The 27,059-nt window shown below is 44.1% G+C and overlaps 1 protein-coding gene across 1 annotated transcript in view; it reads left to right on the top strand.

The window, feature by feature from the left end:
- The window catches only part of LOC139545645 (voltage-dependent N-type calcium channel subunit alpha-1B-like), a 141,190-nt gene that overhangs the window by 28,001 nt on the left and 86,130 nt on the right, over positions 1-27,059 (top strand). Inside the window, exons 4-6 of the mRNA XM_071353624.1 lie at positions 17,857-17,948; positions 18,206-18,358; positions 18,924-19,111. Coding sequence (XP_071209725.1) covers positions 17,857-17,948; positions 18,206-18,358; positions 18,924-19,111 — 433 coding nt within the window. The remainder of the gene's footprint in view (positions 1-17,856; positions 17,949-18,205; positions 18,359-18,923; positions 19,112-27,059) is intronic.

Below are 27,059 nucleotides of genomic sequence, written 5' to 3' on the forward strand. Positions count from 1 at the left end.
GGATGTTTTATTGGCCAAATAATAGGAGTTAATGTCTCTCCTCCCCTCACACCCCTCATTTTGAGGGAGCAGCTTTATACCAGGAAGTGAGGCGGACCCATCCAGGAAGTCATTATGCATTAACGCTATTAACAAGTTGAGTTGGAAAAGAGACCATTTTATAAGTGACTTTGTCTGAGATCTGACAACCAAGTGTGACCACCATTATTCATGGTGGTTCTTTTAAATGTTTCACAGAAACACATCAGTAACCACCTGACCAGTGAGGACTCTAATCAATTCTGATAGGAGTTGGGACACTCAGGTCCTGAGCATTTCCAGACAGGCTTTTCATTACCCAACACAAATTACTGGCCACTGGACAAGAATAGCTGTTTTTTTGGTCACTTTCACTTCTTCAAATGTCACAGGAAATGGAAGAAGTTGAATCAGAGATGAGAGTGAGAGGGGGGGTGCTGTAATGGAGAGGGCTCCTGGACTCCCACTCAGACAGGGACAGAGGATCGATGTCTGGGGGATGGGGGTGTCTCTCTGGCTGGCTGGCTCTCCCTCCTTGGGGAAGGTGATTGATCTAAAAGCTTTTTGTTGTCAGGGAGTGGTGGGACCCTGTGTATGTGTGCGTGTCTGTGTGTGTGCATGCGTGCGTGTGCGGTGCTGACGTGCATGTGGTGTGTGTGTCGTCAAGGAGTGGTGTGAGCCACTGCCTGTTTCAGAGACTGACTGGAGTGTCCCTCCACAGGCCTCCTTGCTATCATCATTTCTTAGCGAGTGACTAGCACAAGACCTTCTGGGAAAAGCAGCTTGTCCAGTCACACTGCAGATGCGTTTTCACCAGATGCCCCTCTCCCTTATGGAAACGATGATGAACTGTTGTAGACGGTGTTAGTTTGACCCGTTTAGCTAGGTTAGCCCTCTGTCTACCTGCCAGATAGTAATGACTGCAGTTTTATTGAGCAGAGCTGTCAGTATGTTAAGCTGATATCCATTACATGAGTCCTGGATTTGGCCCCAACATCATTGATCTGCACTTACTGTCCATCACACAGATGGCCTGAGTTGCATGCTATACTGGTACTACAGTAGTGAAGGCCCAGACATTACTGTGCTGTGATATGCAGAACTGTGTGGCGATTTCATTTGAAACATGGCTAATCTCATGAAACTGATTTGCATTTTTACAGTTTCTAAAACAAATAGTTTTGTGATTAAGAGGAGTGTATGGTTGGTTTCAGGCTGCCAGGCTAACTACAGTGTGGGTGGCAGGTGACTGGCACACACCTGGGTAGGTTGACTTACCTGGGGCACAACTTGTGACTATGTTGGTTGACCTGTGGCTAGACAGGTGTATTGACTTTTCTTATATTTCCTTTGTCTATCTCCAACTTATTGTCATTTCCTTTGCATTGTCTCTTGTCTTTCTCTGACATGCCTTGTCATTGACTCTGTTTTCAGACCTGCTCAGTCACATCCGTAGGCCTCTGGAGCGGTGCACCGTGTTGTCAAACACATCTCATGCTCACTGAGCCAAGTCTAATCACAACCATGTTCCATAATTGAGAAAACCATAAACAGCTAAATGATGTGATTCCATTTCCTAGGGCCCTATTACTGTAACAATATTTTGCCAATTTACTTTGATGGAAAGATAGTTCAACTCGACATTAGAATGTACATAACATATGTCAAAGACATTACATCTGCACTTCATCATTCTGAGCTCATGGTCCCTTCGCTCGTTTATGATCATTATTGGTTGCTATGGAGACAAGCTTACCATGGCGTTGTCTTCAAATCGTCTCTTGATCAGATTCAGAGTTTGGGGATTGGGGACATGGAGCATGGAAATATCAAGGGTCTTTTACATATTATGGTATTATCAAAACAAATGATTTACTGACTACCTTGGACAACATTGTGTGTGAACATTGTGTTCCACTGTCATCCATGGAGTCGTCTCGTTATCTGCTCCACATGTCCAGCTTTATTAGGGGAAATCCCTCTGTTGTTAGCTTAGATTCAATTACACAGAGAACATTTGATCTCAGCAGCTTCTGTATTACAGTACCTCAGTTTGCTTTTCCACATATGTATTTACACGGCCATGCACAGACAATAGGCATACACCTTCTCAAAGCAAACTGCTTGAGATCTGTCCTCTTCCAACTTTTATTTGGTCTTCTTTTGATACTTTCTGAAGAGAAACACTTCATTTTGTCATTGTTGCTATGCAACAATAAAGGCCCAATACAGACTGAGTCAACAGAAATATCTTCATGTTATTGCTTTGCTTTCTGTTGGCAAACAAACACAACTCCTTTATTTTCTCTCGTCTCTGGCTTCATCCTTCTCTCAGTGTTGCTTTTCACTCCCAGAACCCCTGTCTCCTGGCTGCTGTTGTCTAATGAGATCAGTGGAGCCTCCTTTGTTTCTATGGTGACGCCTCCAGTTGTCTCCAGTGTGGCTTTCCCTCCCCGTGCAGCCAATATAGTCTCTCTCTCCCTCTCGCTAATTCTATCTCTACCAATATAGTCTCATCCACACTGCTATAGCTGGGGGAGCCCTCTCTCTCTGTATCTCTTTCTTTTCTCTCTCTCGCTCACTCACTCGCACTCTTTCTCCCTTTCGCTACTTCTCTCTCTCTTTGTTGCTTTCTCTCTCTTGCTTTCTCTCTCTCGCTACTTCTCTCTCACTACTTCTCTCTCTCTCTCTTTCTCTCTCTCTCTCTCTCTCGCTCTCTCTCTCTCTCTCTCTCTCCCTCTCTCCCTACTTCTCTCTCTCTCTCTCCCTCTCTCCCTACTTCTATCTCTCTCTCTCTTTCTCTCTATCCCTCATCCCCTCTCTCTTTATCTCCCTTGTTTCTATCTCCCCTTCTCGGTCCTCTCAGCTGTGAAGTGAGTAAGAAACAATAGATCAGTGTGATGATGGGATCACTAAACTATATGTAAAAAATCGACCTTTTTTCTGAGTACTTCACTGTAAGGAAACGAAGACCATGTAATATGATTTGTAATGGAATTTGAACCTCAGTCAGACTTAAACTTGGCCCAGAGCCGTGTTGGAAAAAATATTGCCTCACATGAATATCAAACAGATTTAGATGCATTGCATGTTCAGTCGCTAGTTCTGAGAGCATCACAGCATATTTCAGGAAGAATCAGATTTTTTTTTTGAAGACTCCCAACCCCAGCAATCCACCAAGGAGCGTGTTCCTCTCCTTTACAGTGTTTGCCAGCATTGAGGCCAGGCTTGTCACCCTCGGCATCCTCAGCTGTAGATATATGAATAAAACAGGAGCAGGGGCTTTTTGCCAGCTCTCATCCACTGGGGCAAATTGCACAGGACAGGATGCTCTCTTCATGCTACTTCCTCAGAGCACGTTTTCCACATCTCTTCATCATTATTTAGGCCCAATCCCAAGCTAGCTACTGGGATGGATCTCACATCATATGGCTGTATAAAATGCCTATTACAAAGAAGACATTGTTGAGATATCAAACGTCCATGAGAATATGAAGCGAGTGTGTTATTTGTGAAATGTCAAGTTCTCACGATGATTATGTCATTCAATATCTACGATAGACAGACTACAGAGAGACAGGCAGACTGACTTGCAAGAGAGACAGACCGACTGACTTTCAGGCAGGCTGACTTAGGCAGACAGAAAGACAGACAAGATAGAGACAGTAAGACAGACAGACTAAAATAGAGACAGACAAACAGACAGAGGAGGCATCATGCTCGGAGGGTTGGCTTCAGACCAACACAGTGTAACCAATGCCCTGCCTGCTGAGTGTGAGTATACATCCAGACAGCCCATCCTCCATGCATAATGGGCTCTTTTCCACTTCACCTGCGCTAGACTGGGGCTAATGGGCCTCCCTGGTTTATGCAAGATGATGCTGCTGGGCTGACTATGTGATGTTTTACTCCAGTGGCAGGGTGAGACACTGATCTATTTCAGCCTCTGCTACTCCATACTGCTGGGTGCTGGGAGAGGGAACTGGCTGAGGTGGAGTGTGTGCTGCGTGCTGTGTGCTGTGCATGGGGGATATGTCTAGAGTGCTCAGCCGTGTTCCACGCTGTGTAATTACCGAGTCGCTGAGCGTCTCGTCGAACTGCAAATAATAGAGTTGTAGCGCATGTTGAAGGAGTTGTTGTGCAAACTGGGCGGATGTGACATGTGCGCTACGTTGAGCATTCCGCTTCTGGGGGTTATGGAGTGAGTCCTATTGTATGCAGAGTGTCTAAACATTATTAGAGGTAAAGGCCACTAGAAACAGGTTTAATGGATTTTAGATGAACCGTGCTCTCTTCCCGTTTCTATTGTGGAGAATATACGGCTGGCTCTATGCTAGCTCTCTGATGTGAGGTGAATGGGGTGATATTTTCCTTCTCCATTCAGATCATTTCCATGGCTCTTGCTGACCTGCGTACACAGTATACTTCCCAGATGTCGATGGTCAGGTTGCTGTTGTTTCCACCTGAAAACTGAGAAAAGAAGTGCTACCATTGAAATTGGCTCACACAAAGACCGGCATAGCAAAGTAGGTCTCTGTGTTCAGGCAGCGTGTTCAGTAAGACCCCGCTACACACCCAGGCAGTGTGCTCACGAATTATAAGCCCACAACACACAAATGTGTGATTCCTGCACAGAAGGACTATCAGACCGCGCAGAGAGGCACGAGATTGAACTTCAATCAACTTTCTAGACTTTTTCCCCCTTAGTTAACACTATCAACGTTTCCCTTTACTGTGGGAATTGTGATCGAATCAACACAATATTAGCCACTTTCAATGCAACATACCGAAACAAAATGAACTATGCAAGTCTTATTATGCAAAACGAACTATGCAAGAGATTTTGTTGTAGGCGGAACGCATCAGAGCAGGATTCTATTGCATTGACACTCATGACTCGGCCCGTACTCTACACCGACCAGTGCGGCATAACTAATCAGAGCTGCTGTAGACCTATATGCAAATAGACCATTGCCATATATGGATCTGTGCCATTCACTTTGAACTGGACTGTGTTTACGGCATGAGCGGTCATGAGTAGATGCGCTTGGTTTGAGATCAAAGCCACGTGTGCACATTTGTTCCTTTCCTTTGCTAGTTAGTGAGTTATTAGCACAATTATAGATAATCTGTAGTCAGCAATGGGGGAAAGCGAGTCAGATGAAAAGCTTTTTTTTGTCTTAAAGGAGCAGTGTTGTATTTTGAGACAGGCTTGAATAAGCTAAGTAGCCAATAGGCAGCAGAGGGTAGCAAAATTTGTCTGATTCTCTGTAATAATGGTATGGGAATAATAATATATTTTATTTTGTAAAATGGTTTCTTGCATTAAACAACACAACAACATTTTCAGTGACCTCCTTCTCTGAAGGACAAGTGGATAAACAGGTTAATGTCAAGCACAGGGGGTTGGTGGCATCTTAATTGGGGAGGATGGGCTTGGGGTAATGGCTGGATCGGAATCAGTGGAATGGTATCAAATGCATCAAACATATGGTTTCCATGTGGTTGATGCCATTCCATTTGCTCCATTACAGCCATTATTATGAGTCGTCCTCCCCTCAGAGGAGGAGCCCTGCATGTTGTTTTCAAAAGTCAATTCAATTCAATTCAATTTTATTTTTTTATATAGCCCTTCGTACATCAGCTAATATCTCGAAGTGCTGTACAGACACCCAGCCTAAAACCCCAAACAGCTAGTAATGCAGGTGTAGAAGCACGGTGGCTAGGAAAAACTCTTATGAAATGTAGGCCTGTGGCGGTCGGTGCTGTTTAAGATGAGGGAGTACCATTTTTTTCTCTCATGAGAATATCCTTATTTCTATTACAGCATGTTGGACGACTGTCATTCATATTCCATTCACCCAGTTCAATGTAACATCGATAGGTTTAGGCTACTACATGATACTAAAATTGTCCCTATACCCATCATGAGGTTACTACACCATAGCCTATGAATGAAAGTTTACAACGTAGGTGCACACAGGTGGAGAGGTGACAGACTATGACCCATGGGCAGACAGTGACACATTCAACACACTCTTGCCTGCATGTTGTAAGATGACGCCGGAGAAGATGGCAGATGTTTTACGTGCCCTCAGCCGATTAGGTTATTTTCTTAGCTTATTTGCAACGTATTTTTTAACCCATTTTGTACATAATTTGTCCACTACCGTCTCTTATGACCGAAAATAACTTCTAGACCTCAGGACTGCGATTACTCACCACGGACTGGCACAATCCTCTTTTTCCTTTCACGACTCTGATGAGCCCGACGTGAAGGATACGCTGCTTCCTCAGGAACAGGCCCCGATCCCCGTGATCTGCGTGAAGAGGAGGCGGAGAAAGAGGGACCGAAGGTCCGGCTGCCTTCTGAGTATTCGCAGGCGATCTAATAAACCCCCACTTCCCTCCATTCTGCTAGCAAACATGCAATCTTTGGACAATAAAATCGACAAGTTACGCAGAAGATTAAACTACCAACGGGACATTAAAAACTGTCACGGAGACGTGGCTGAACGACGCCAACATCAACATACAGCTAGCTGGTTATACAATGTACCGGCAGGATAGAACAGCGACGTCTGGTAAGACAAGGGGCGGCGGTCTATGTATTTTTGTAAACAACAGCTGGTGCATGATATCTAAGGAAGTCTCGAGCTATTGCTCCCCTGAGGTAGAGTTTCTTATGATAAGTTGTAGACCACACTACCTACCGAGAGAGTTTTCATCTGTATTCTTTGTAGCTGTTTTACATACCACCACAGTCAGAGGCTGGCACTAAGACAGCATTGAAGGAGCTGTATTCCGTCATAAGCAAACAAGAAAACGCTCACCCAGAGGCGGCACTCCAAGTAGCCGGGGACTTTAATGCAGGGAAACTTAAATCCGTTCAAATCTGACTGTAATTCTATCCTTCTGATTCCTGCTTACAAGCAAAAATTAAAGCAGGAAGCACCAGTGACTACATCAATAAAAAAGTGGTCAGATGAAGCAGATGCTAAGCTACAGGACTGTTTTGCTAGCACAGAGTGGAATATGTTCCGAGATTCCTCGATTGGCATTGAGGAGTACACCACATCAGTCATTGGCTTCATCAATAAGTGCATCGATGACGTCGTCCCCACAGTGACTGTACGTACATACCCCAACCAGAAGCCATGGATTACAGGCAGCATCTGCACTGAGCTAAAGGCTAGAACTGCCACTTTCAAGTAGTGGGACTCTAACCCGGAAGCTTATAAGAAATCCCGCTATGCCCTCCGACGAACCGTCAAACAGGCAAAGCATCAATACAGGACTTAGTTCAAGTAGTACTACACCGGCTCTGACGCTCGTTGGATGTGGCAGGGCTTGCAAACCATTACAGACTACAAGGGGTAACACAGCCGCGAGCTGCCCAGTGACACAATTCTACCAGACGAGCTAAACTACTTCTATGTTCGCTTTGAGGCAAATAACACTGAAACATGCATGACAGCACCAGCTGTCCGCAGCCGATGTGAGTAAGACCTTTAAACAAGTCAACATTCATAAGGCCGCAGGGCCAGACAGATTACCAGGACGTGTACATGCGCTGACCAACTGGCAACTGTCTTCACTGACATTTTCAACCTCTCCCTGTCCGAGTCTGTAATACCAACATGTTTTAAGCAGGCCACCATAGTCCCTGTGCCCAAGAACACTAAGGTAACCTGCCTAAATGACTACCGACCCGTAGCACTCACGTCTGTAGCCATAAAATGCCTTGAAAGGCTGGTCATGGCTCACATCAACGCCATCATCCCAGAAACCCAAGACCACTCCAATTTGCATACACCGCAACAGATCCACAGATTATGCAATTTATTTTGCACTCCACACTGCCCCTTCACACCTGGACAAAAGGAACACCTATGTGAGAATGCTATTCATTGACTGCAGCTCAGCGTTCAACACCATAGTGCCCTCAAAGCTCATCACTAAGCTAAGGACCTTGGGACTAAACACCTCCCTCTTCAACTGGATCCTGGACTTCCTGACGGGCCGCCCCCAGTTGGTAAGGGTAGGTAACAACACATCCGCCATGCTGATCCTCAACACAGAGGCCCCTCAGGGGTGCGTGCTCAGTCCCCTCCTGTACTCCCTGTTCACTCATGACTGCACGGCCAGGCACGACTCCAACACCATCATTAAATTTGTCGATGACACAACAGTGGTCAGCCACAGCCTATAGGGAGGAGGTCAGAGACCTGGCAGTGTGGTGCCAGGACAACAACCTCTCCCTCAACATGATCAAGACAAAGGAGATGATTGTGGACTACAGGAAAAAAACAACCGAGCAGGCCCCCATTCTCATCGACGGGGCTGCAGTGGAGCAGGTTGAGAGCTTCAAGTTCCAATAAACTAACATGGTCCAAGCACACCAAGACAGTCGTGAAGAGGGCACGACAAAACCTATTCCCCCTCAGAAGACTGAAAAGATTTGGCATGGGTCCTCAGACCCTCAAAAGGTTCTACAGCTGCACCATCGAGAGCATTCTGACTGTTTGCATCACTGCCTGGTATGGTAACTGCTCGGCCTCCAACCGCAAGGCACTACATAGGGTAGTGCGAATGGCTCAGTACATCACTGGGCCCAAGCTTCCTGCCATCCAGGACCTCTATACCAGGCGGTGTCAGAGAAAGGCTTTAAAAATTGTCAAAGACTCCAGCCATCCTAGTCATAGACTGTTCTCTCTGCTACCGCATGGCAAGCGGTACCGGAGCGCCATGTCTAGGTTCAAGAGGCTTCTAAACAGCATCTTCCTCCAAGCCCTAAGACTCCTGAACATCTTGTCAGATGGCTACCCAGACTATTTGCAGTGCCCCCCCCCCCCCATTTACACTACTGCTACTCTCTGTTGTCATCTATGCATAGTCACTTTAATAACTCTACCTACATGTACATACTACCTCAAATAACCAGTGCCCCTGCACATTGACTCTGTACTGGTACCCCCCTGTATATAGTCTCGCTGTTGTTATTTCACTGCTGCTCTTTATTTACTTGTTACTTTTATCTCTAATTCTTATGTGTATTTTTTTTAACTGCATTGTTGGTTAGGGGCTCGTAAGTAAGCGTTTCACTGTAAGGTCTCCACCTGTTGTATTCGGCGCATGTGACTAATAAAATTTGATTTGATTTGATCTAGCTGATCTAGAGTGTAAATATTAGACCAGTTGGAACACACAGCCTACATCGTTGTCACCATATTAGCTAAAGTAACATCATAGTCAATATACCTAATAGAACTAACACGTTAGTAAACCTGCTACAATCATACAGTAACGTTACAGTTTATAGTCAGTAAGCAGTTTAGCAGTTACACCGGCGGGGCCCTGTAACGTTACTGTATGATTGTAGCAGGTTTACTAACGTGTTAGTTCTATTAGGTATATTGACTATGATGTTACTTTAGCTAATATGGTGACAACGATGTAGGCTGTGTGTAGGATGAGAGGGCATAGATGCGAGAAGGAATACAATGCGGCTGCTATGAAAGTGAATTGTGTTTATGTGTAATCAGGGGTGTATTCATTCTGCCGATTCTGTTGAAAAACGTTTCTTAAATGGAAGCAAACGGGGATAAGCATACCTGAATTTGTCCAATAGAAACTCTCTTTTCCAACTGGTCTAATATTTACACTCTAGATCAGCTAGATCAAATCAAATCAAATTTTATTAGTCACATGCGCCGAATACAACAGGTGGAGACCTTACAGTGAAACGCTTACTTACGAGCCCCTAACCAACAATGCAGTTAAAAAAAACGGGGATAAGCATACCCGGTGGCAATAAATTATTAAAACCAAAAGCTTACCTTGACTTCAAAAAGTTCCAGTGTTGTGTTGCATAGTATAGCCAACTAGCTTACATAGCATCCCTCTGTTTGAGCATGGTGTTTGAGTAGGCTAAACTAGCTAGCTGTATTTGCTAGCTAAGTAAGTGAAACTGAAAGTGAAAATCACTCGCTTGCTTTTTGATTAAATTAATTTGTTAAAAACTGTTAAACTATTGTATTTTTCTCTTGAGTCAACTACTCACCACATTTCATGCACTGCAGTACTAGCTAGCTGTAGCTCATGCGTTCAATACTAGACATGTCAGTTCATGCTTCTAGAGCTCTGATAGGTTGGAGGACGTCCTCTAGAAGTTGTCATAATTACTGTGTAAGTCTATGGAAGGGGGTGAGAACCATGAGCCTTCTAGGTTTTGTATTGAAGTCAATGTACCCAGAGGAGGACGGAAGCTAGCTGTCCTTTGGCTACACCATGGTGCTACTCTACAGAGTGCTGTTGAGGCTATATTTAGTATAGTTTATCTAAAAAGGATAACTTTTAAAAATGTTTTAAAATATGAATTTTTATTAAATTCAATGAGGATGGTCCTCCCCTTCCTCCTCTGAGAAGCCTCCACTGGTAGGCCTACAGTGAACACCACACATAGGCTGCTACTGTAGGCAGAATGATACAACAGCTATTTCCATGTTCAAATGTTATGGGACACATTTTCTCCATGACTTTTAATGGTAGGCCATTCTGGTAGGCCTACATTATGATCAAATAGCCACAGTAGAATACTTTAACACTTTCTGAAAGTGTAACTTAAAGTGGGTATAGCCTCAGTGTTCGAAATAAACGCACGCGCGCTGGAGGTTACACAGACTTCTCACGATGTTCAAGTTTGCGTTCAGCAGACCTGAAATTTGCTAAATGCCTAAAAAAAGATGAAGGAACATTGCAACACACACAGACAGTGTACTCAGCAAGTTCCCACTATACACCCAGGTAGTGTGCACAGTAAGAGCCCACTACACACCCAGGCAGTATGCTCAGTAAGAGCCCACTACACACCCAGGCAGTATGTTCAGTAAGAGCCCACTACACACCCAGGCAGTGTGCTCAGTAAGAGCCCACTACACACCCATGCAGTATGTTCAGTAAGAGCCCACTACACACCCAGGTAGTGTGCTCAGTAAGAGCCCACTACACACCCAGATAGTGTGCTCAGTAAGAGCCCACTACACACCCAGGCAGTGTGTTCAGTAAGAGCCCACTGCACACCCACGCAGTATGTTCAGTAAGAGCCCACTACACACCCATGCAGTATGTTCAGTAAGAGCCCACTACACACCCAGGTAGTGTGCTCAGTAAGAGCCCACTACACACCCAGATAGTGTGCTCAGTAAGAGCCCACTACACACCCAGGCAGTGTGTTCAGTAAGAGCCCACTGCACACCCACGCAGTATGTTCAGTAAGAGCCCACTACACACCCACGCAGTATGTTCAGTAAGAGCCCACTACACACCCAGGCAGTGTGTTCAGTAAGAGCCCACTACACACCCGGGCAGTCATTGGAAAAATGTATAATTCATCAGCTGGAGAAAGTTAATAAATGACATAGCAGTGACTGTGTCAATTCTCTAAAACCTCCCTCTCACATTTACTGCATTAGATTCATTGCAAAATATGCTGGCATTGCACAATTTCACCTTCTGCCGTCATCTGACATAATTTGTTTATGATTGGAGAGCTTGGCGTCCCTATGAAAAACCCCTTCACATTCACCTGTCAGTGGATGTTTTGATGAGTGCTTTGGATCCTCCCCTTTCCTGGCCATGACAGTGACGATGGACCGATTGTTCATGCTTGAGACTGATGGAGTTGAGAAGCGTTGCATTGTTCTGTGGACATAGCCATTAACATCTGCTCAAGCACTTCACTGGGAGTTGATGGGCTTTTGTAAAGGAGTACTCTGGACTGACTTGTTGCGTGCACAGTGTCTGAAGTGCCTTTTGCACTGAAGTCTTTCCCTTAGTGTTTGATGGACTGAGGCGGTTAAGCTATTTTTCATGTTCACTATTTACAATTGTCAAGCTAGTCCTCCATGAAAGCAATTCAGTTTGTCCTTCTCGCAGAAACCTGATCCTTCAACACAACTCTCGTTGAATAGTCAAACAACTGGAAGCTCTCTGAGAGAGCAAACTAAATTGCTTTCATGAAGGACTGGCTTCAATTGTGAGGTTGGCCACACAATTTATTTTATCATGAGCAAAAGCCATTGTTTTTCTACCCAAAGTTGCAAAGAAAATGTTGTGATCCATTTAATAAACATGAGACCAGAAACATTTATAAAAGGGTTAGCAGGAAGAGCGGCATCTCGTGGGCAAAACCTGGTACTTTTACACACATTTATGGTAAATAATGCAAGCGACTCTAATTGGCAATTTCTTTGAATAGGGGGAAAAAAAACATCACCAGATTCACAGGAAATACATTACAAACGATGAAGAAGCAATACTCCAAGCCGCAGCTCTGTACTGCTTGTCAGACATAGAGAACCGATACTGTATACTGGTTGTTCGGGTGGGATTGCTGTGGGGTGTGGGGTGTCCGTGGGTGGCTTTTGATCACTTTATTGAAATCCTCATGTCTTACTCATTGGCAGGAAGAGTTATGGTCCAAATCGGATGTCCGGTACTATATTTATTGAAGATGATATTAATCTTATGAATTAAAATAGTCCATTTGGGTGCAATCAATTAACTTAATTTACCTGAGATCAAATTATATTTTAACAAAATAATGTTTCAAGAATGCTAATCTTATATGTTTCTAACTACAGAAATGATTTCAGCACAATCTGAGATGGTGGGTGTCAAAAACCCTGTTTCTTGTTTCTTTCGAGGTGGAACGACCCTCCGTTCGCTCTCATACAAACCAAAGTGCGTAGAAGGTTCTGACCTGTTTGCTTGATCCTATTCATGAAAGGCACATTGAAAGGCATATTGTGTTGTACTAGGCCTCTCAGGGCTGAAATGAATGTGTTCTCCTCAGAGTCCAATGACTGCTGTGTTTCCCCTCTCTCTCACCCGTCCCTATCAGGCCCCTCACATGGTTCCGCCTGTCATTTACAGAACAGGAGAGGGAGGCAGGTCATTATGCTGCTAAGCCTCACATCCCATACTGTACAGTCAGCCAGACAGACAGGCATGCAGGTAGGCAGACAGACAGATAGACAGGGTATGTCTGATATGCTGCTACTTGCCTGTCAGTGAGATAGAACCAGAGAACATGTGAGCAGAGAAGTATTCCCAATAAAGCCTGGCTCAGAATTCTCCATGTTCTGAAAAATACTGCACCCCTGGCATCTTGCATTACTTACACCTAACATGGCTGGTTGTGTTACGCCTGGGCTTGTATTTTATTAGAATATGTGAGCAGAAATATCCCCCCTGTTATGTCTTATACTGCAACCCTGGCATGCTGTATCACTTACACTCCACATGGATGTGTTACTCCAGACAAAGCTTCTAACTGAGTTAGTTGTCTACTATATTTCCCTGCCTTTGGAGGAGCGGAATTAGATTCTCTTCACAGTCTTTTCCTGGGAGGTGCTGTAAACAAACATGGTTGACTAATTGATAATCAAGCTAATGTGTTTGACTTCTAGACTCTTTCATGTCAGCTGAGTTTATGTATGCGAGGAGCAAAACACATTATACAGCTCCCCCAGGCATAGGATATGATAAATGCCTTCGCTACATTGCAGTGTGCTTCCATGTCCCCTAAAGAATTATCTAGCAATTTTCAAAATGATTAATTTCATTATTCAGGCTTATCAGCTACAGTCACTGTGTGATGCTATGTTCCACACTTTGTTGTGTTTACTTGCATTCATTTGCCAAATTATTTTTTGGAAAGAATACAGAACAAAAACAAGCATACAATAATAACACAGGTAAAAGTGTCGGTAGTTTATTTAGATTAGATGGTCATAAAGTAGCCGTAGTAACAGATGCTAGTTCTGCTATTGAAAACAGAGAGGATGGTGTTTCTCCACTATCTGAAGGTCCATTAAGTAACTCATCTTGTGGTGCGTGTCTCTGCTGGGATGGAGATGGGGCTTTTCTCCTGCATTGGCCAGATGTTGTTTGGTGAGGAGGGACCAGCTAATGCAGCATGTTCCACAGAGCGCCACAATCCCTTCACACACACAACACTTAGGTGTGATGTGAAAACAACAACTAACTAATTCCGTCTCAAAGAGCTCAGGCACTATAGAAACAGCAATGATGCGAAGACATGGTATACAATGCTTGGATGGATGCCTTATCAGTGCTGTAGAGATGAAATCCCAGGACACAGGCACGCACGGTTAGTCACATACATGCCATCGCCAACAGCAAATAGTTACATCATTTAGGTATTGCAGCCGAGAGGAAAACAACTATGACATAATGAAGTAAATGTTATATTTGTATTTTCTGCATTTTGGGGCGTACTGCCATTCATTTGGAGACCTGCTTACCTACTGTCAATGTAGTTAATTGAATGGAAAGTAAGTTGACTAACAATGTAGCCTCTATATTCCTACTGAAGAAAGACATCTGACACGGTATACCTCTTACAGCAGCTTAGTGTAGGCCTACATTAAGGACAACTTCCTAATATTGAGTTGCATCCCCCCCTTTTGGCCTCAGAACAGCCTCAATTCATCAGGGCTTGGACTCTACAAGGTGTCAAAAGCGTTCCACAGGGATGCTGGCCCATGTTGAATCCAATGCTTCCCACAATTGTGTCAAGTTGGCTGGATGTCCTTTTGGTGGTGGACTATTCTTGATACACACGGCAAACTGTTGAGCGTGAAAAACCCAGCAGCGTTGCAGGTCTTGACACACCTACTTCTACACCCTGTTCAAAGGCACTTCAATATTTTGTCTTGCCCATTCACCTTCTGAATAATGGCACACATACACAATCCATGTCTCAATTGTCTCAAGGCTTAAAACTCCTTCTTTAACCTGTCTGCTACCCATCATCTACACTGATTATAGTGGATTTATCAAGTGACATCAATAAGGGAACATATCTTGCACGTGGATTCACCTGGTCAGTCTATGTCATGGACAAAGCAGGTGTCCTTAATGTTTTGTACACTCAGTGTATACTTAAGAGACTAGTGTTTTATAGTCTCACTCTGCAATGTTGGGGTAACATGTTAATGCTGTCCTCGCTCTAGTCCCTTAAGTATAGTCCTATAGCAGATGCCTGCGTGTTCAGTGCCCTCACCGTGACCCCGCTGTCTGCTCTGTCTGCTTCCAGGGTGGGATAGAGAGATGGCAGAGAAAGTCTCTGACCAGCCTTATTAAAGCCCACTGGGAGCCGTCCAATGTGGGCCTCCTCCTCTGAGCAATACTGGCCACTTTGGAGATGGGAAACACACCTGTTCTTTCCTTTCTGGTGGCTGAAACAGTGACACAGCCTGGGTTTAAAAGCCAGTGATGTCAGATTCAGACAGGTCCTGGTTGGGTTGGTGTTGAACTCCAGCCAATCCAGTCCATGGTTAGCTTTCCCTTCCCATCATTTCGTTCAAGGAGCTTGAAAAAACTAAACGTAACCCAGATAATTGGTTTGCCAATATCTCCTCTGTGTAACTGAATTCCATTCGGTTTTGAATTGTCATAGTTTTGTATCTCAACCCTATTTTGGTCATGTTAAAGGAATATATTTATATTTATATAAAGCTAAAATATAAGCCCAGAAAACGAGAAGATCAGGGACCTCTGATCTGTATTTGTATGCAGAGTTTTGCCTCATGTTGAGACTGGTTCAGTCAGGAGTATGTACGAGGACCTGAGGCTTTCTCTTTTTTCTGTAGGGATAAACAACGGCAGGTTGGGAGGCAGGCAAGCAGAGAGGCAGGGAGGGAGGCAGGCAGGGACGCAGGCAGGCAGGGAGGGAGGCAGGCAAGCAGAGAGGCAGGGAGGGAGGCAGGCAGGGACGCAGGCAGGCAGGGAGGGAGGCAGGCAAGCAGAAAGGCAGGGAGGGAGGCAGGCAGGGACGCAGGCAGGCAGGGAGGGAGGCAGGCAAGCAGAGAGGCAGGGAGGGAGGCAGGCAGGGACGCAGGCAGGCAGGGAGGGAGGCAGGCAAGCAGAGAGGCAGGGAGGGAGGCAGGCAGGCAGGGACGCAGGCAGGGAGGGAGAGAAGCAGAGTGCTCATTTCACTGAGGATACAGTAAGTGATGTATATTTCAGAATGCCAGCTGCAGTCTGGAACATTAGAATAGCATGGCAGATCATGATGGGAGACGGGGTTATCTCACTGGGATAGACAAAAGCAGGAAATTATAGCCCTCTGCCAACGTACTGTATATTACTTAGAGTCTGATACGCACTAGTTGATGTGGGGAAAATTTGAGTCACTTCATTTCCTCATTCTTTCCTTTCTAATGAAGGTAATCCCAGCTGGGAGTATATACTGTAAGTAGGCTGTGATTAATTAAGATCCAGTAGAAAGGAAAAATAATATCAGTTGAACCACAACAATTATTGGTTGCCTCACCCTGCAGAGACTCCTTCTACTTTCCTTATGTTAGCCTATATTCTGGGGATATCAAATCTTTGTGGCATACAGTAGATTACTAAAGTGGCATACATTTGACTGTAATCACAAAGCAATGTGTATGATTCTGGTTCATATGAAGAATACATGACTGTAATATTCTAGGAACAGAGTGATTTAGGTAATCCTTTTAGGTAATCCTCAAACCTGTCTTTTGCAATTACAACAACACAATCTCCCCCTTATGCTTTCTGCTATCCCTCCCTCCCTCCCTCCCTCCCTCCCTCCCTCCCTCCCTCCCTCCCTCCCTCCCTCCCTCCCTCCCTCCCTCCCTCCTGCTCTCAGTGCAGAGATTATACCACTCATTTCAGTGCAGCACCTCCCCAGAACCCAGTCTGTGCTTCTGCCCAGCCAGTGGATTAGATAGTGGGTGTACAATAACACTCGTCAGCCTCAGTAACATGATGCTGATCTGGCCTGTCTGTCTGTCCCCCTGGACCAGACTATTGGAGGTGGAGCTGCTCTCCACAGGCCAGCTCCATTTCCACAATAGCATTCTGCAAGAGGAAGAGGCTGTGGGCTGATTGGACAGGCTGTGAAGCTAATGCATATCCCCTTTCTCTCTCCCCTCCTCGTTTTCTCCTCTCCTCCTCCTTCCCCTCCTACCTCTCTCCACGCCACCCTTTCTCTCCCCGCCAGCCTCTTTCCACTCTCCTCTCTCCCCTCTTCCTGCTCCTCTCCTCCGTGAGACTGTGAAAGTGCAGTCAGATCCTCTAACGATGGGGGTGAAGTTTTAGGCAGAAGTGTCTTGATTATGCAGTCAGACGCCCAGGAGAATGAGGAAATGCTGCTGCTTTTCACCGGCTCAGCCTGAAACTGGCCACAAGGGAGAGGAGCACCACACATTTTAATAAGAGTACTCCTGAAATCTACAGGGAAAGTGGAGATCTGAAGTCATGTGTACTGTGCTGCTGTCCACTTTCTCTGTGTCAGTGCCCCCTCTGCATATCAACGTCCATATGAAATCATTCGCATTCTCCACACTGTCTCTCTGTCCCTGTAGATGCTTAAGATGCCGTAGTTATGTATTCTAAACCAGCCCTGCCGATACTCAATTAACACACGAGTGTCAGACACACAGCACATGACACAGCACATCCCCTGTAGTTTTAGGTAATACAAAACGTAGGACCTCATTTTCAGAGACATTTAGATTTATATCACATGCAAGTTCATCATGAATGCTGGAGAAATTGTACACTCACATGAAATGCTTGGAACTAATAATTCCTGTTTATTTTCAGGAATGTAATGTTTGGAGATGGGACATCATTTGCTATTGAAGATCTTGACTTCCCTCAATCGTTCATAATGTCAATGATATGTTGCGTGTTTATGATGGATGGTTGTACAGATTGTAGTACTGTCAGTCTGATTGTTCATCTCCAGGTCTGTTGTTGTTTGATTGTGAACAGGATGCTGGCTACAGTGGGAGCAGACTTTGACTTGAGAACTCTGCGGGCGGTACGGGTCCTGAGGCCACTGAAACTGGTGTCTGGAATCCCTAGTAAGTACAATGACTCTGGAATCACTCGAAAAAACAACAACAATGTTCTGTTTGGATATGTTTATTGTTCTAAGTTTGTCATCCAAGCATTAAAATATCTAGTTATATATTACCTTTTTGGTTATGTCGTCATATGTAATTTGGATAACAGGAAATGTTAAATAAAGGAACTTAAAGAGCCATTTGGGGTCTCTCCCATGACCAATGTTAATACTATAACATGGGAGGGAGTAAAGTGAAAACGTGTTCTATCTCAGGTCTTCAGGTGGTTCTGAAGTCCATCATGAAAGCCATGGTGCCTCTGCTGCAGATCGGTATGCTGCTCTTCTTCGCTATCCTCATGTTCGCCATCATCGGCCTGGACTTTTACATGGGCAAGTTCCACCGGACCTGTTTCAGGACTGATACAGGTATGCACAATGCACATCGCTATGAAATCTTAGTCACCCGGGTTTTGTGTAACTGCAAGAACTTGCATATTTAGAGTTGACATAAATGATGTATGTGCTGAGGTAAAGCCTACAGTATAGTTCTGGGAGCTAAAACACGTTTTTAGGTCTCATCACGCTAGTGTAGTTCAATGAACCACTTCCTTTACATGTATGCATGCCAGCATGCAGTGCTGCTGCTCTTGTCTCGCTGCCACTTAGCGAACGGAGCGCTACATTCTAGCCATGACCCAATAAAAGATACACTAACTTTACTAAGACACGTAGCTACTAACCAGCATTTAAAGCAGTTGCATAAACATGTGATTTTGAGTTTAAATTTTCGCTAAGGTTAAGAAGTCCCCTCTCAGGGAAAGGAGGAGGGCCACATCTTGGGTCTGGTATCAGAAATGGCCCTGTTAAGAGATACAATACTAAATGTATGCAGTCACTACTCTGAATAAGAGTGTCTGCTAAGTTACTTAAATGCAAGGTAACGTACATTCCTCTGTGTGTGTACCTGCGTGTGTGTGTGTGTGTGTCTCAGGTGAGCAGGCAGCAGAGTTCCCCTGTGGTATGGAGGCTCCAGCGAGGACCTGTGAGAATGGCACTGTGTGTCAGGAATACTGGATCGGCCCCAACTACGGCATCACCAACTTCGACAACATCCTCTTTGCTATTCTCACCGTCTTCCAGTGCATCACCATGGAGGGATGGGTGGACATCCTCTATAACGTGAGTTCACCCTATACATAACATTTGCCTGTGATATCGCACTGACAAAAATGCAGATTTCAAGTATGAGGGATCTCTGAACCACCCCCCCCCCATAAAAAATGTATATGTTCCTACTAGCCCTGACTTTGCTGAGAACTACTTTATTGAGTGAAAATGTGCTCGCTACGACTGTGATATGCTGTTCTCTTACCCAGCTATCTTAAGATGAATGCACTAATTGTAAGTCGCTCTGGATAAGAGCATCTGCTAAATTACTCAAATGCAAAATGTAAAAAATGGATCACTTTAACATGTTATTCACTATGGCAATACAATGCATCTCAAAGACAATGATCTCAATGCTTTTTTCCCCAGTGGAGCGAAGATTGACTATGTGTTGTGTCATCTGTTGTGAAAAAGGACTGCTGTGAGAGAAGATTTGATCATGACATGTGTATTGGTTATGTAGTGTATGGGATGTGGTACATCTCAGTTCCCAGTGCACCCTGGATACATTATTAGAGAGAGACAGAGACTCCAGTACACTTGGAACCTGCTGGATGGGGAAGGATGAGTCACGGGGCTGATTCATGTTAGAGACAGACTCAAGGTCTCCAACAAATCACAGCCTGTGACATTTGCATAAGAGTCACAATTAGATCATTAAAAAGGAAATGATTGTGTAACAACATGAAATATTGAATGGCTCTATTGGGAAGACAGTGTGCTTATTCTCCACAAAATGTGGAGCAGTGATTTTATAGTAGGCCTGTCTTCGGATTGGGATCGGATTACTCAATAGCTGTTTTGTTTCTTGAAAGCCGGAAAGGCGGGGTAGGGGGGATGCTGCCGACTTCTTTGATGTCAAATAATTGTTTCCCTGGATTTCCAGTTGGACTCTTTCTCCCAAGGCTTGTGACGCTCTCAACCAACCAGGATAGGCTTACAGTCTTATCCTGGTTGGTTGAGTCGGTGACAGTCGGTGACCATATTACCGCCACACCGGCGGTCACGAGTTATGAAGGCAGTCAAATTCCTCGTCACTGTTTAGTCACAGTATTTAGGCTTCTCCAAGCTCCGATGCTGCTGATGGTCTTTAGTAGCTTACCAAACTTGCTAACTGCCTTGTTCAGCACTCTACTGTCCCTCTAATCACTCTGACATCAATGCAAATGTAATCAAAAATCTAATCAAACACTTCATGAGAGCCCTTGAGCTCATGTTGTGCAACATTTCTATAGGCTATGCAATTGAGCCAGAAAACAGAGTGAGTGCCTCTACTAAAAAGAGGAGGATCCCATCAGCTTTCTATAGGCAAGGCCTACTATATTTATTTCTCAACTTTCCTAATATTAAGCACACTGCATATCTTTACAACAGGAGTATAGTCTACCTGGCTGGCATGAAAATGAACCATGGGAAAGCGTAACATGTATTTTTTCCCCTGCCCCCGTTTCAAGACAGGTGCATGATAAGGGTCCATTATCAATCAAAACAAATTTCACACATACAGTGCATTCGGAAAATATTGAGACCCCTTCCCCTTTTTTAAAACTTATGTAAATGTGATATTTCAGTTTTTTGTTTTCAATACATTTGCTAAAATTTCTAAAACACTATTTTCATTTTGTCATTAAGGGGGATGGTGTGTAGATTGTTGAGAAAAAACCCAATTTCATCCATTTTAGAATAAGGCTGTAACGTAACAAAATGTGTAAAAAGTCAAGGAATACTTTCCGAATGCACTGTATATTATTTAGTATATGTAAAGACAAGATTACATCAAGAATAGTCTGTATTATTAGCCTATCACTTGTGAATTATAGATTATAATTTGTGAATTATGCCCAGCATAAGGAAAGACACAACGCCTTTTAAAAATAACTTTTTCTAATCATAATTGCACACCTCATTTACCCTAGCCCATAGGCTTATATGTTTTGATATGGTTTGTATCACAACTATGAACAAATAACTTCCTAAAATTAAGCATATTAATCACCTTTACAATGGGTGTAGAGCCTATCTGGCTCTGGCATAAGCAGCGCATGAGTTTCAAGTTCGGGGAAGATCATTTTCACCATAAAAATGCACCTTTATAAAAAAGCATTACATTCATAATCACATTTGCAGTCACTTTTGACAATGGTGTTTTCCTGCTAATGAAACATGTGTGCTTATAGCCTACTGCAGTGTGCACATTGCTGCGCTTATAATGTGAAGAAATAGCCTAATAGTTTATCACATTTTAAGCTAAACGTTCTGATCTCTTGCGTCAGCCTCATTGCGATGTTTTTATATTTTTATGCTAGTGGTTGTATTAATTTGGGATCTATTGCATCCCACATCTCTCCCAGACTATGTTTGGAATATTTATTTCTCGCACAGAGTAGAATAGGTCAACATTTGTACTATGGGGGATAATATTGACATAAGCTAGTGCTTTTGCTGTTCGTTAGGCCTACACATCTTGTTGGCTGACGAAAAGTAAATGTGGACAGTTCTTCCAAATCTTCAATATACACCTTGGAATTGGATAAGGACACGCGCAGTTGCATCCCCAAAGTGTCTGTCTTCACTTGTAGCCTGTGAGAATGGCCCGATCACGTGATGGAGAACCATGTGAGTGAGAGGTGCTTCGGAGAACGGAAAAAGGCATGGATTTTTTTAGGGTGCATTACGGCCACACACAGGTGATGTCACCGGGAAATTCGAAGCATTATCAAGTGCTTGTCAAATTGTGAATGAGAGACTGATAAAGTGTGTACAGCCTGCGCAAATAAACAAAGCAGAGCTCATGCCTTTCAAGAAAATGTTTTCAAATCATCATTAAAGTTGCATCATGCAGCCTTACAATGTATTAAAAATCATCTAAACATATAGCCCAAACTTTGTAGAACAACTAAAGTTACATTAATAACTCTAAAGTAAGCATGTAGGAATACCTATTTCTTTGTTAACTGCTTAACACAGAATAGCCGCGTGTGCGCACTCCCTCAAATCATTTGGAGAAAATATCCTTTCTATTTATTCAGCTTTGTTCAATTGTATTCTTCATACTATAAAACTTCATACTATAAAACGCTCTGCTCCATTCCCACTGCTGCCATGCCTGATGGGGAGCAGCATATGCCAGTCTTCTGGCGCCCGCCGCTTTACCCTGCTTACGTCTCTCTCTTCCCTGACGCTGGCCAACGTGGTGCCAGGCTGCTGCTGTCCCAACGCTCCCCAGCTCTTCACCTCTCTATTCACAGAAATGGAGGGAGGGAGGGAGGAGGGAGGGAGGGAGGAGAAGAGGCATGCTCAGAATGCTGAGAGGGACAGACTGTCAGAGTTCATGATGGTTGATGAGATATCACATTTCTCTGTCGGCCAATTCAATAGAAGTGATACCTACTGAAGTTGATCCACTCTGTTGATTCAGTAGCAGTTTTCAATATTCTACACTGCTTGGTTCACTCCCTAATAGTACAGATTAACAACTCTGCCTACAAGTTGAGACTCCTCAGAAGAGGAAGGGGGGGGAACCATCCTCCTCACTGAATTTCATACAAATTGTCCAATAGAAACTCTCATCTGCAACTGTTGGACTAATGATTACATCCTATACAGTGCCTTGCAAAAGTATTCACCCCTTTGGCGTTTTTCCTATTTTGTTGCATTACAACCTGTAATTTTTTGTAATGGACATACACAAAATTGTCCAAATTGGTGAAGTGAAATGAAAAAAAATACTTGTTAAAAAAAAAATGGAAAAGTGGTGCGTGCATATGTATTCACCCCCTTTGCTATGAAGCCCCTGAATAAGATCTGGTGCAACCAATTACCTTCAGAAGTCACATAATTAGTTAAATAAAGTCCACCTGTGTGCAATCTAAGTGTCACATGATCTGTCCCATGATCTCAGTATATATACACCTGTTCTGAAAGGCCCCAGAGTCTGCAACACCACTAAGCAAGGGGCACCACCAAGCAAGTAGCACTATGAAGACCAATGAGCTCTCCAAACAGGTCAGGGACAAAGTTGTGGAGAAGTACGGATCTGGGTTGGGTTATAAAAAAATATCAGAAACTTTTAACATCCCACGGTGCACCATTAAATCCATTATGAAAAAATGGAAAGAATATGGCACCACATCAGAGGGCCACCCACCAAGAGAGGGCCACCCACCAAAACTCACGGACCAGACAAGGAGGGCATTAATCTGACAGGCAACAAAGAAACCAAAGATAACTCTGAAGGAGCTGCAAAGCTCCACAGCGGACATTGGAGTATCTGTCCATAGGACCACTTTAAGCCGTACACTTCACAGAGTTGGGCTTTACGGAAGAGTGGCCAGAAAAAAATAAGCAAACATGTTTGGTGTTTACCAAAAGGCATGTGGGAGACTCCCCAAACATATGGAAAAAGGTACTCTGGTCAGATGAGACAAAATGTTGCTTTTTGGCCATCAGGGACGCTAGGTCTGGCGCAAACCCAACACCTCTCATCACCCCGAGAACACCATCCCCACAGTGAAGCATGGCGGTGGTAGCATTATGTTCTGGGGATGTTTTTCATCGGCAGGGACTGGGAAACTGGTCAGAATTGAAGGAATGATGGATGGCACTAAATACAGGGAATTTGTTTCAGGTTTCTGGGAAACCTGTTTCAGTCTTCCAGAGATTTGAGACTGGGACGGAGGTTCACCTTCCAGCAGGACAATGACCCTCAGCATACTGCTAAAGCAACACCCGAGTGGTTTAAGGGGAAACATTTAAATGTCTTGGAATGGCCTAGTCAAAGCCCAGATCTCAATCAAATTGAGAATCTGTGCTTTGACATAAAGATTGATGTACATCAGCGGAACCTATCCAACTTGAAGGAGCTGGAGTAGTTTTGCCTTGAAGAATGGGCAAAAATCCCAGTGGCTAGATGTGCCAAGCTTATAGAGACACACCCCAAGAGACTTGCAGCTGCAATTTCTGCAAAAGGTGGCTCTACAAAGTATTGACTTTGGGGAGGTGAATAGTTATGCACGCTCAAGTTTTATTTCTTGTTATTTCTTGTTTGTTTCACACAAAAAATATATTTTGCATCTTCAAAGTGGTAGGCATGTTGTGTAAATCAAATGACACAAACCCCAAAAAATCCAATTTAATTCCAGGTTATAAGGCAGCAAAATAGGAAAAATGCCAAGGGGGGTGAATACTTTCGCAAGCCACTGTATCAGCTAGATGCAGGCAAGAGTGTGCAAGGCGGTATTGAATGTCACTGTCTGTCCATGTGTCACTGTTTGTGTCTTCAATTTTGTCTCTCAACTTGTGTGCACCTACTGTCACGCCCTGACCTTAGAGAGCCTTTTTATTTCTCTATCTGGTTAGGTCAGGGTGTGTTAGGGTGGGCATTCTAGTTTTTCGATTTTTATGTTGGCCTGGTATGGTTCCCAATCAGAGGCAGCTGTCTATTGTTGTCTCTGATTGGGGATCATATTTAGGCAGCCTTTTCCCACCTATTGTTTGTGGGATCTTGTTTTTGTGTAGCTGCCTGTGAGCAGCCCAGAACGTCACGTTTTGTTTTTCTTCTGTTTTGTTTGGTGAGTTTATTATTTATTAAACATGTGGAATTCTACGCACGCTGCGCCTTGGTCCAATCACTCAAACGACCGTGACACCTACTTTGTAAACTTTCAATCATGTGCTAGGTTGCAGCAACCTCGTGATTGGTATAGGGACAATTCGTGTATCATGTAGTAGCCTAAATCTATTATAAGGCGGTGACCCGTTCCTGTAGGTTCATGCTCTACAACATTCGCAGAGTACGACCCTGCCTCACGCAGGAAGCGGCGCAGGTCCTAATCCAGGCACTTGTCATCTCCCGTCTGGATTACTGCAACTCGCTGTTGGCTGGGCTCCCTGCCTGTGCCATTAAACCCCTACAACTCATCCAGAACGCCGCAGCCCGTCTGGTGTTCAACTTTCCCAAGTTCTCTCACGTCACCCCGCTCCTCCGCTCTCTCCACTGGCTTCCAGTTGAAGCTCGCATCCGCTACAAGACCATGGTGCTTGCCTACGGAGCTGTGAGGGGAACGGCACCTCCGTACCTTCAGGCTCTGATCAGGCCCTACACCCAAACAAGGGCACTGCGTTCATCCACCTCTGGCCTGCTCGCCTCCCTACCTCTGAGGAAGTACAGTTCCCGCTCAGCCCAGTCAAAACTGTTCGCTGCTCTGGCACCCCAATGGTGGAACAAACTCCCTCACGACGCCAGGTCAGCGGAGTCAATCACCACCTTCCGGAGACACCTGAAACCCCACCTCTTTAAGGAATACCTAGGATAGGATAAAGTAATCCTTCTAACCCCCCCCCCCTTAAAAGAGTTAGATGCACTATTGTAAAGTGGTTGTTCCACTGGATATCATAAGGTGAATGCACCAATTTGTAAGTCGCTCTGGATAAGAGCGTCTGCTAAATGACTTAAATGTAAAATGTAAATGTATTACTGTTACATTGAACTGGCTGAATGGAATACGAATGACAGTCATCCAATATGCTGTAAGGCCATGCTCATCATTTTTTTTTGTCCTCCCTCATCTTAAATGGTACTGACCACCACTGCTGCCTACAATATTGTGGGGCATATTTTCCACCTTTCCCCGACAGCATTAGACAGTGTCACAATTAGCATGATTAATAATCCCATTAAATTAGTGTCTGTTAATCCAAAATTAGCCTTTGAGCACAGGAGGACAGGCTAAGATCATCCTATTCATCACAAGGCTGCTCTGTCTTTGCCTGGTCTAACTGACAGCCTGGTAATGTGGCCTTCAGTTCAGGAGGTCTGCTCAAATATGAAGGCTGCTGTTTCTGATTGAGGTGTTAGGGCGGAGAGACAGCTGTCGTTGGCAAGTCTCATTTCCTGTCTGTCTGTCCACGTTAGGAACCTGTGTTCACCTCATCAGCCTCGTCATCCATCAGCCCTGATAACGGCTTCTACTACGTCTCAGTCTCAGACAGACTAGCAGATGGGACACTCAGATAGCATGGTAGAGCGGGCTCAGATTGGATGTTTCGATCCACAGAAATAAATAGTATTATATTGTATCTCTGTGGTTCAATCTTTCTGATGTCATCTTGGATAGTCAAAAAACATTTTCTCTGTTTTGTTGTTTCAATTACCCTTTCCGAGAGGGGCCTAATCATATGGATGTTTACTGCTAACATATTTTCAATTTTGTACTTACAATAACTGATTAACAATATTTAAAAAATAATAAATAATCTTGGTAACATGTTTTTTTTCTTCATCCCAAACACTTATGTAAATAATATATATATATAAACACCAGTCAAAAGTTTGGACACACCTACTCATTCAAGGGTTTTTCTTTATTTTGGCGATTTTCTACATTGTAGAATAATAGTGAAGACATCAAAACTATGAAATAACACATATGGAATCATGTAGTAACCAAAAAAGTGTTAAACAAATCAAAATATATTTTAGATTTGAGATTCTTCAAAGTAGCCACCCTTTGCCTTGATGACAGCTTTGCACACTCTTGGCACACTCAAGTTCTTCCACATCGATCTCGACAAACCATTTCTGTATGGACCTCGCTTTGTGCATGGGGACATTGTCATGCTGAAACTGTTGCCAAACTGTTGCCACAAAGTTGGAAGCACAGAATCATCTAGAATGTCATTGTATGTTGTAGCGTTAAGATTTCCCTTCACTGGAACTAAGGGGCCTAGCCCGAACCATGGAAAATAGCCCCAGACCATTATTCCTCCTCCAACAAAATGTATAGTTGGCACTATGCATTGGGGCAGGTAGCGTCCGTCGGACTGCCAGATGCTTGGCATTGTGCATGGTGATATTAGGCGTGTGTGCAGATGCTCGACCATGGAAACCCATTTCATGAAGCTCCCGACAAACAGTTTTTGTGCTGACATTGCTTCCAGAGGCAGTTTGGAACTCGGTAGT

The sequence above is a fragment of the Salvelinus alpinus genome, chromosome 19 (genome assembly GCF_045679555.1).
Source record: "Salvelinus alpinus chromosome 19, SLU_Salpinus.1, whole genome shotgun sequence".
Taxonomy (NCBI): domain Eukaryota; kingdom Metazoa; phylum Chordata; class Actinopteri; order Salmoniformes; family Salmonidae; genus Salvelinus; species Salvelinus alpinus.